This window comes from Anneissia japonica, unplaced genomic scaffold (genome assembly GCF_011630105.1).
Source record: "Anneissia japonica isolate Jap-2015-1 unplaced genomic scaffold, ASM1163010v1 scaffold287634_len692169_cov176, whole genome shotgun sequence".
NCBI lineage: Eukaryota > Metazoa > Echinodermata > Crinoidea > Comatulida > Comatulidae > Anneissia > Anneissia japonica.
This window is the reverse complement of record NW_022739883.1, coordinates 136,260-147,507: the sequence shown is the minus strand read 5'-3', so window position 1 is coordinate 147,507 and position 11,248 is coordinate 136,260. Positions and strand designations below refer to the sequence as shown.

Below are 11,248 nucleotides of genomic sequence, written 5' to 3'. Positions count from 1 at the left end.
TATATATATATATATATATATATATTACAATCTGCAGACAGTACCGTTTTGATGTTGTTAGATTTCATCAGTGCAGCTCAGGATTTCAAGAATGAAACACGACAGACTCAAACATGGCTTGGGTCAGCCCTGTGTGACGTGGTACACTGACTATGAATACATAGTCATGTACATGAATACATAGTCATGTGCTACGCAAATTGCAAAATAGTATTACATAAACAATGCACCATCTTAAAATAAGAATGGTCTACAAAACAAATATATATAATATATTTCCTTCATGATATGATATAGACCACTATATTGCTTATATACAATATATATATATATATATATATATACAGATAATAAATATATATATATACATATATATACAGATAATAAATAATAGGCCTATACCTAAATAAAAGCACCGCATCCCACAAAACAATCCTGATAAAGTCTCATTGGAACACTGACGCTAACCTCGATTATACTGGAATGTACAAGATTATATCATTAAGTTGATAATAGATGTCACACATTTGGTTGTATTTTCCCCTCGCAATTTATAGACAACGGAATTCCCAAATATCTGTTTACTTAAAGCACAAGCGATAACGTAATGCCTCTATTAACGGAACTGTCCAATCCGACTTCAGCGGTCCACTTACTGTGTTTTGATTGGTTTTGAATACACAGTGACGGAAATTTGTCAATGTATATCAAAGCATATATAAGCATGGAGGTAATAAGCAAGAAGGAAATTACAGTATTCAGTTTCCAAACACGTACATTCAATTATTTGTTGTTATATGCACATAAGAAAACTACAGGACTCCACGCTAATGTAGAGTAGATTTACCTACTGAATAAATATTCATGCATTTAATTTGCTGTGATGAGTGAATCCATAGGCCTACAAGTTGGCATTTTTCAGGCCTATAAGTCGGCATATTGTATTTGTAGTAGGCTAGGCCTACGTATGATCGTTACATCACTATAATAAAGAGTATATTAATAATGTTACCTTTATTAATTAATTTTCTTAAAATTACAAATCTTACCTGAATACCATATCGAACAGATTGGTCTAGTATGTTTTTGCAGGGAACGGTGAAATTTCACTGTTCCCTGATTTTAGCATGCTGCACTGAGATAATAAAAGAACATACAGCTAGGAGCGGTGCTGGGCTTTTCCAAGCTGAACTATTTATGGCTTCTTAGTCATGATTACACCAAGGACTTTTAACTGTTACTGTTGGTAACAGTTATAAGTCCTTGATTACACGCATGACTGCCTACCGTCGGGTGTTATGTTTGAATATATAAACTCGCTCAATAATAAACTTCTTCAATAATAATAATACTACAATATTTTCAAATAAAGATGCCATTTGGTTCATTCCTCAGGGAATATATTTTCTATATATATTTATGTGTGTTCATTAATATTATATATATGTGTATATATACATATATATATGCAGTGGCAACTCTAAATGGCTTGATATTGCACTGTTAGACATTTTATATTCTTATGTGTCTTGATTTGAATTTTTATCTCCGTTAAATTTTAAGTAAATCAAATATTTGTTGCGATTTTTAAAAAAAATCGTAGGGGGAAACTACCAGGAGTCTCAACACCCACAGCATGCACTGAGTTTAGGACTGAGATAAAATAAGGATGGTAGAGCAAGTTGCAACTCTAGATTCCTGGAAATTGCACTCCCGTTCCAAATGTTTTCAAACAGTTTCCAAAGGATCTTAATTAAATTGACAGTATTTTAATACACAACGAATTGTTTTAAATTATCAAAACAATTGCTGGTGGGGGGCGAGACCAAATATGAGGGGGCGTGGAATTTATTTTCGGTGGCCACGCCCACTGAAAAATATTGCATCTTAGATTCCCGAATACACGTTAACCGTGACAGCATAAGCATAAGCCTAGCCTAATTTTTTTTGCTTCGAAGTTTTCGAATGGGGGGGGGGGGGGCTTTTTTTGTGCGCCCCCCCCCACGCCCTTTTGATACGCCACTGCTACCAGTGGAGGTCTCACTCTCTCTGACCAGTTAGGTGAGACTTTTTTTTATTCCTTGTTTCGCATACCGTACTTATTAAGATTAGGAGGGCAGAATAAAAATAAAATCTTAAAAATATATAGTTAGGAAGAAACATACATACGCTTATCTTATCTTTGGAAATTTCAAGGCAGCAGAGAGCGTAATAAAAATACAGGGGGAAAAATCTGAAATTTCCACTTTTTCGTGGCGCTAATTGGCTAAAAATAATATTTTCTTTTTATTCGAAATTATCAATATTTGCTGTCGGCGGGTTTGTTAAACAAGATATAAAATAAGTCTCGCCTTACTCTGGCATATTTCATTGTTGGACTTCATCGTTTATATCTTAATATTAACTTTCAATTAAAAATTAACACATTGATTACTCTGCACTTAACAGACGTCATACTTAACATTATTTCCTGTATTATTTTGCATAGACATCAAATTGGCTGCTTATCAATTTGTGGAATTTGTAGTGAAAAGGTAAGTAAGTAAAAATTTAATTTTAAGCCCATGATCGGTGGTTCATTAGAAGTTATTGTTCATATTTTTTTAGGTTTTTCCAAATTTTATAATAGACGGTAATCTTGATAACTTGGAAAGCTGAATGGTGATAAATAAATAAACATAAGAGATGTATAAATACATAATATGATTTAAAAATATAACGTTGAAGAATAATTTATAAAATAGAAAGATTTTAAAACATCGGAATGTACCTGAACAATATCAAGGTAAAAAAGTCATCCTTATTGGTAGTTTTATATATATACATATATACATATTAGATTTTTTTTTTAATTAGAAATTTAAAAGAAAATAAAAATCTAAAGAGGTGTCAATTGGGTTGAATATTGGCTGAGATCTAAGCACTAAAAGTAGGTAAAGATGTCATATTCAGCAGAAGATATCAATACAATTATACTGTACTGTATAAAGTTACATACAATATGATTTTTTAATTCTACGAATAGGCCTAAATAATAACTGTTTTAACAATACATTGAATTGAACATGCTTTGCTGCAAGCTTTACTCAACATTAAGATCCAGTTCAATACCCATACAGATACAAAATATTATTAGCCGTAAGCATTAAGGTACGCACTTTATATTTTATTTTATGTATTTATTTAACTTATCTTTGTACAGAATAACATAATCCGCGATTAAGTGCTGTACAATATGGTCCTGTTTTACAGATTAAAATCACGATAAAAACACAAGATCCGAAAAATGTAAACTACAGTACTGTACAGTTAAAAAACAAAAAGAAAAAAAAAACATCAAAATATAAAAAAAAAAAAACACAAACGACAAAAAGGAAACAAATAAACCGAATTATTTTCGACGAGGTTTAATTGAATTTTAAAAGTGTTTAAAGGTGATTCTTGAATATAATTTGACCCAATAATTGTCCCAATTTCTCTAATTGTTTTTACCTATAAAAGCATTTTATAGAAAATGACGTGAAGAAAACAAAAAACAAAACAAAAAACAAAAAAAATACATGGCCAATTTCGTACGGTTGATTACACACTGAGCTACATAATCGTTCGATACCGATGGTCGTGTATTACTCGGGGTGGATGCAGGATTTGGCGGTAGGGGGCTTAGAAGTCGACGCCAGCTCTGCCCCACCATGGTTTGGGCTGAGGTGAGAACATTTTGACAATATGGACCTGTATGTGCCCGGAAATTGCACTCTCATACTTTAAAAATCTTACCGGTACTATGTTCATAATGATAAAAATACTATACAAAAATACAATACAACAATAATTATTCTTAATACAATTTATGAGGGTCCGCTCCATTTATATTATAGTATATTAAATCAAGGTACGCCAAAAGTATACCATTGATTATACGGTGTTTAATAAGTTAAAAATAGTTAAATGAGAAAATGACTTTTGGAATGAGCCCAAATGTACACTCGTTTGCCAGTTAAATGATGTAATTAATCATTCTGAAACGAGACATGCTTATATAAATCTCCGGGCACTTTTTACTTTAAAAAAATGATAAGATTTATAAAGTAGAAATGTGTTTTGGACTGTGTTGACAGATTTATTAACTCGGTTTGACTTGCCAGACCATTCCAAAGGGATGTATACATCGCGTACATCAGACCATGATCAGACCATACCATTATTAATTCCCAGTAATCAAACCAATGATATATCACTGCCGTTTGAACCGTCGCCGTTGTTCAACGGTGATGTTTCGTGTCCCAATACCATTTCAGATTGTTTATGAGGATTGCCCTTCTCTTGTCTATGAGCACCTGTATTTAACACAATCAAAAGTTAACCTTAGTATTACGTATACAATGATGAAATACACCATAGTAAGATGCATGATAAATCCTATTAACGTTCTGTAATAATTTTAACAAAATAGAGATTGTGTTCATATCAAGCTGTGATATGCTTTTCATTCTTTAAAATTTTGCAACTTAAAATCGAATTTAGCGATACTTTTTTTAAACATTATAGAGGATGTGCGTTTGTACTAATTAGTAGCTTCAGCCCGGAATCGAAGACGCTGTGCAAACGCCTTAACCAAACGGGCCTCTTTGGAATATATTTGGAAGCAACTGATTTTTTCATACTATTTTTGTGAATGTAAAACAGCATTGCAAATAGCAGATATAAATAATGATATATCTTACCTAGTGCTTTTTTCTCGTCATCAACCACTTGTTCATGAAAACCTGTAAACCACACGATGCAAATTCATTATTATTATTGACATAGACATAGGCCTACATAACGATGAAGTATAAAATTAAGAAGTGAATGCATATAAAAACATAACATACATATATTATATTTTAAAACTCAAAAATTATATTATTATAGAAATGTATGAAAATTCCATACAATAAATATTGATTATAATGATATGGTGCTGTTGCATAATTTTGTTTGTAGGTGTTATTAATATATGTAGTACCGTACCTGATTGTATTCTCTTGCGTCTTTTACGGCAGACTATATAAATCGTCCCAATTATCAATAACAAACAAAATACGGCTAATCCGCAAACAATTCCAACAAACATAGGCCTATCACCAGTGTTATCACCTAACAGAACAACAGAAAGCAATGAGAGTTGCTTATGGCGGATGACGTCATCCCTGTAAATCTGTCTCTTATACACATCTAGATGTGTATAAGAGACAGATACTATACGGTGTTATGTGGAAAAAAATATAAATAAGAAATGTTTGCATTATATATGTCACTTACTGTTACTGCTATCGGTGGTTTCAATCTTAAGTTCGGGCTGTTCATTGCGTAATATTATCGCAGGCTTTGAAAAGATGCCAGAGGTCTGTGTGCTTACAGGGTCCTCTGTTGTTGAAAGTATTGGTCCCTCAGTCGGCGAAGGTGTGGGCATTCTACCTAGAAAGGGAATAATCATTAGGTATCATGCATCCAAAAAAAAAAAAAAAATAGAAATGCCCATTCTTCCAGTACTCAACTGATTTAAAATTTTTTGTTTTGTTTTTCACAGAACCTACCACCGAACCATAACCGCGTTAGACTCAGGCGTTTGTTGCCACGGTCCTTTAGGAAGACACCAAAACTTATAAAACTGTAGGCATTGTGATTTCCACTATCTCAGATTTTTAGAGCAACTGCAATGCGACTGACCCTCATATATTATTTCCTTCTATTTTACATTATTTATATTTTTGTACTCCGTCACAGTTTAATGTTTACCCCCTGGCCCCATAACTGGTTGCATACAATCATTTTCATGATGATTTATCAACTAGGCTTCAACCAAGAATCAAGTATAAAGATTAACCCCTCTCCCGCGTACCAATTCGTATCACTACGAAATCTGTAAAGAACCCTTAAAGACCCTCATAATTGTGCCTCACTTAAAAATGTACTGTTCCTTGCAAAAAACAAAAAAAAAATCATAAAAATAATTTTTGAAATTTATTTGCCCATTTTGAAGTAACATAAAAATTATCAACTTGAACATAGAACATAGAAGTGTATTTTAAAAATGCTTACCAATAAAAACCATCATTTTACAACGAAAAAATTATAGAAACACTTCCAATCACAGGAAGTGTTTTATTATCTTTATTATAATTATCCAGTTAAAAAATCAGGGAACACATTTTTTTAATTTAATAATTTCTATGCTCAAGTTAATAATTTGTATGTTACTGCAAAATGAGCAACTTAATTTAAAAATTATTTTTTATGATTTTGGTCATTTTCAAGGGACAGTACATCTTTAAGGTCAGTGCTTAAATATAGGCCTATACATGTTTTGTCTTCATTTCTTGATCGTACTTTTGAAGTACTGTAGAACCACTCCTTTGGCAATCCCAAAAGGGAGACCCCTATAAGTGGACACTTTTTTGGATACGAAATGAAGGAAATCATATCTTTTAACACACGGGCAACCCCTATTCAAGGGACACATTTATTAAGGAGATGCTTATATGTGCCAATAAGTGCCCCTTGATAGGGGTTCTACTGTAATTAAAATCTCCTTACCTGGACATTTAATTGCACATTTTGTGGAATTATAGAAGTCTGATCTCTTTGAGCAGAATATACTGCAGCTGTCACAGGAACCGGTTATAGAATTACAGTACGTGTCCGGAAAATCTATGCATCTATTTGCACAAGCATCAGTAGGAACCGGTTCTATAGACACAATTGTAAACGTATAATGTGGTAAAGGAGATAGTAGTACATTGCAAAATACAATAAACTTATAATTAGTTTATATAAAACGTATAGGAAATCGAGTCGATATAGTATTTCGATTTCCAAATAAAGAAATAAACATAAAGAACTATATTATTATGAAGACTTACCTTTCGAACAGAGTTCATCACATTTTTCTTCATTATAGAAAATAGAATCGGTGGAGCAGTATATACTGCAATCGTCACATACACCTGTCCCAGAATTACAATACACATTTACAAACTCACGACAGCGACCATTGCAGGCATCTGTCGCGGTAACTGAATATATACTTGAGTCTAACACCACAATTAGACATAGAACTACAGACGCTAATTTGTAACTGCAACATCTCGGAACCTGTTTGAAGAAAACAAATAATCATTTAACAACGAATACTGGTGAAAACCCCCTTATGATTGGCTTACATTAATAAAATTCAATATCATCATACTAAACTAAAAAGATAAATGAAGTTATTTTAATATAAATAAATAATTATCCGAAAACAAAAGACTGCTAAACGACGGGCGTTTGGAAAGTTCCTGATAGTGAACTGTTTCAAGAAGACTTATTCAATAGTTATGTATTACCGGTATTAATTTTTCAGTTCCATGCTTTTATTTTTGGGTTTATAATTATTCAGTACTAAGGCTTTCACACGCTCTTTTTAATTATTTAATCAAATTAATAATTACAAAGACATCAAAGACAATCTGAATCTGAATCTGAAATTGTTTGAATATTCTTGTAAAATTACTTTTGATTATTTACTTAATAAAATTATTACAAAGAAGTCAAAGATCATATTTGTTGCAATTTAGAATATTAAAAAGTATTAATTAAAAGTGACATGAAATTAAAAGGAAAGAGAATTAGAGAGCTTTTGCAAGCTTACGAAAACGATAACGAATACGGTTACGTCATCAATTTTTTGGACAACCCTTCCCTACAGCAGTGGCATATCTAGTAGTCTTGAAATGGGGGTGCTGATGGGGTGGGAAGCACAAAGCTAAAGTTGGGGGGCCCCATTAATAAGTTGAGGGGTGCTTACTCGCAAAATAAGGTGATTTTTAACTACTTTCAAATGAATTTTTTTTGAGGAAGGGGGATAACTGGGGTAGCATGAGTAATTATTGGAGGAGCGTGCGGCCACCCCCCACCCACCCTAGATACGCCACTGCAGTAAAGTGTATATCAACAAATTGTTTCTATTACAAAAACATGCCTTAAGAGCAATATCGCACAATTTGTATCTGTGTCCAACTAAACCATTATTTCTGAATGTATACAAAATACTGCTCATCGTGAAAACCACAACTATTTCCAGAAACAAATATGATTTCCTAAATCTAGTAAATAGAGTTAAAACTGTGTTGTCTTCAGGTCCAAAAGAATATATATAAAATATTTACACACATATATATATATATATATATATATATATATATATGTATATATATATATATATATATAGACACACACACACAAACACAAAATACCGATAAATTCTAAGCTTAACTAAAACAAGATAAAACTTGTCAATACCGGTACTGTAGCATCAAGGTCATATTCATTCATAAAATCGTGTCGTATGTAGGTTACACATCTTACACGCATGGAGGTATAAATTGGTGTCGTAGGCAAGTACCGGTAATTTACTTATTTCTGTTAACTATACAACTATACAACTTACAAGATACAACTTACCGGTAAATATTCTCTAACGCCTAACATTGTGGTTAATTGTGACTCAGATATTATGTAGTTATATCCTTGAAGCCGATGACGAAATGATGCAATTTCCATTCTATACTTTTATAAATACCGGATACAGTATACTGTAAATACCGATAAATATGAAATGACATCACCTATTATAAATAAAATCAGGAAAAAAAATCTTTCTAGAGGGCGCACTACCACATAACGCGATAACGCAATGAGTCTGAACAAATTAAAACTTTTATATCACTGCACTGGTAGTTGCAGATATAGGCCTATCGTTTTTTAGTAAGATTCATTGTTAGTCTATATTATTACAAAAAAAAAAAAAAAAAACAAAAAAAAAACCCAAAAACAAAAACAAACACAAAACAAAAAACAAAACCAGTGAACTAAAACGCCTAATTAGGAAAAATAAGATAATGACGGTGACAATGCCGTAGCCAGCTATATCAGTCCGTGACACAATTTTTCTAAAGGGTCCACAAAGAATGGGGTCCACATTTTTAAAAATGGGTTCAGATTTCTCATATTTAGCCTAAAAGGGGTTAACATTTAAGAAAATTGGTCCAGATTTTAAATATTTTTGTCGCAAAATGGGTAAACGTTTGCGAAAATGGGTCCACATTATTTGAATTTACGCGTGAAGTGGGTCCACCCTCATTGTCTCGCCCTGTTTGAAAATCTTGACTACGGCTGTTGTAGGCCTAACTCATTTCCATATGCTCCTGTAGCCGATATTGTCTGTAATTAAAATAGCAACATGAAACAGAGCCCCAGTGGAAAATTGCGATATTTAAAACACACGTCTGTACAATTTGAACCTTAATTACGGCTTAGGCCTACCGTTGTTTAGGCCTAAATCATCTCCGTGATTCGTTATTCTATATACAAACCCCATGCGAACTAAATCGCCTCATTAGGAAAAATAGGTTCTTACGGTAGTAGGTAGCTGTAAGTAATTAATTTCCATATAGGCCTACCTCTACCGATATTGTCTGCAATTAAATGAAACAGAGCCGTAATGGGGATCGGGAAAAGTCGTATGATAAAACTGCATAAAACGTCTTCAGGCCTAACACACATGTCTCCTCTCTAGTACGAGTCAAGTGATTTAGCTTCGGGTATTATTTCCAGTGGCAGATCCAGGTAGAAGGATTTTCACAGATAGAGGATTAAATTTTACTTCAATTGTCTTTTTTCACTAAAATTTTTTTTTTTCATTTTTAGTAGTTGAGGGTGGAGGGAACGGTCAGCACCGACATCTTAATGGCAGTATTACCAGATCGTTTGTCTAGAAAGATTTATGGTGAAATTATGTATTAATATTATCCAAGGTCTGGGAGGGCGGTATACAATTTGCATATAATATCATGTCGTTTGCCTGACATTAAAAGACTTTGAAGTCATAGAACAACATTGTGATGTGAACACACATGATATACAATGCAAACAAGATTGAAGAACTCAAGAGCGTTGTCTATTTAACCTATTTACTCACGTCTACATTTTCGAATGCCTAGGCCTGTACTCATATCAGGGGCGGGTCGGGTGTATTCTGCCGGTGGGTAAAATGTGAGTTGGGGGGTGGGGAGGGATGAATGAGTAACGAAGACCCATGGCTCGAGGGGAGAGTTTTAAAGGCTTTCCTAAATATATAGGCCTATATTCAGGGGAAATTTAGGGGGAAGGGTACAAGTCGGGCTCTTTTCCCCACTCTTTTTTAAAAGTAGAAAAAAAAAAGAGGTTATTTTCGGGCGTCTAGAAAGCATAAATTTGGAGGGAGAATTTCCCGGGTCCCTAGGATTGTGTTACTTCTCGATCGGGCCCATTTCACCACCCCACCCTTTCCAGGGGCGGATCCGGAATGTTTAGCCCCTGCTTTCGGACATCTCTGGATCCGCCCCTAATATTATTTATGCTGAGTTGGTTGTGTGGGTAGCGCAAGCGACCGGTTTGGCACCTCAATGGGACCCACAGCATATTCTCAAAAATAAGTAGGCTGAAAAATTCTGAACAAAATTCATGGCGCGCCATTATGTTAATGATTAATAAATTCATTACAGTAGGCCATATTCTATGACAATACCTAACAAGCAACGATAATATCCAGAAATAAACTATACACAAACTAATTAATATAATCAAAATAAAAATATTATAAACATAGGTCTATCTGAAATACACGTGGGTAGCGGTATGACCATATAATCTATCAGAAACAGACAGACAACGAATCATTATTGTGATAAAAAAAAAAAAAATCAACCCGAGTTCTACTAATGTAGGCCTATGTATGTGTGTATGTAATGGGATTTATATAATATTACTTACTGCTTCAGTATAATACAATTCCCCTCTTCTACATCTCCAAAGCAAGAGGCGTAAAGCCTGGTTTCGATAAGGTTGCTACATGCTATCACAGTCAACTGATTGGTTGGCGGTCAAATAGGAGAGCCCTCCGATTGCGTAGGCTGATAATCTGTAGCGATTGGAGTTAAAATACAGTTGCGACGTAGTGATCTTATGGAATCAAGGCTTTAGAGTACAAGCCCCATTCAATGGAAACAAAAAAATAAATAATTAGGCCTAACCATGTTAATAAAACTATGTAACTCTTATTCAGACTATCATTAGGCCCTGTCCAGACTATCAAATTATATTTGAGAAAGACATGTGACATGCCTAAATATGGTCACGGTGACATCACATCATGACCATATATAGGCACATCATGACCATATAT

The 11,248-nt window shown here is 33.6% G+C and overlaps 1 protein-coding gene across 1 annotated transcript; it reads right to left on the bottom strand.

Annotated features, from left to right (window-relative positions):
* Positions 1-4,218: 4,218 nt before the first annotated feature.
* LOC117118093 lies at positions 4,219-8,412 on the bottom strand. The gene is made up of 7 exons (XM_033262590.1): positions 8,326-8,412; positions 6,906-7,137; positions 6,580-6,732; positions 5,305-5,460; positions 5,014-5,139; positions 4,725-4,766; positions 4,219-4,337 (listed from the first exon to the last, which is right to left on the bottom strand). Exons 1-7 carry the CDS (start codon positions 8,395-8,397, stop codon positions 4,219-4,221), a joined length of 900 nt encoding a protein of 299 aa, XP_033118481.1. The 5' UTR covers positions 8,398-8,412.
* Positions 8,413-11,248: the final 2,836 nt, after the last annotated feature.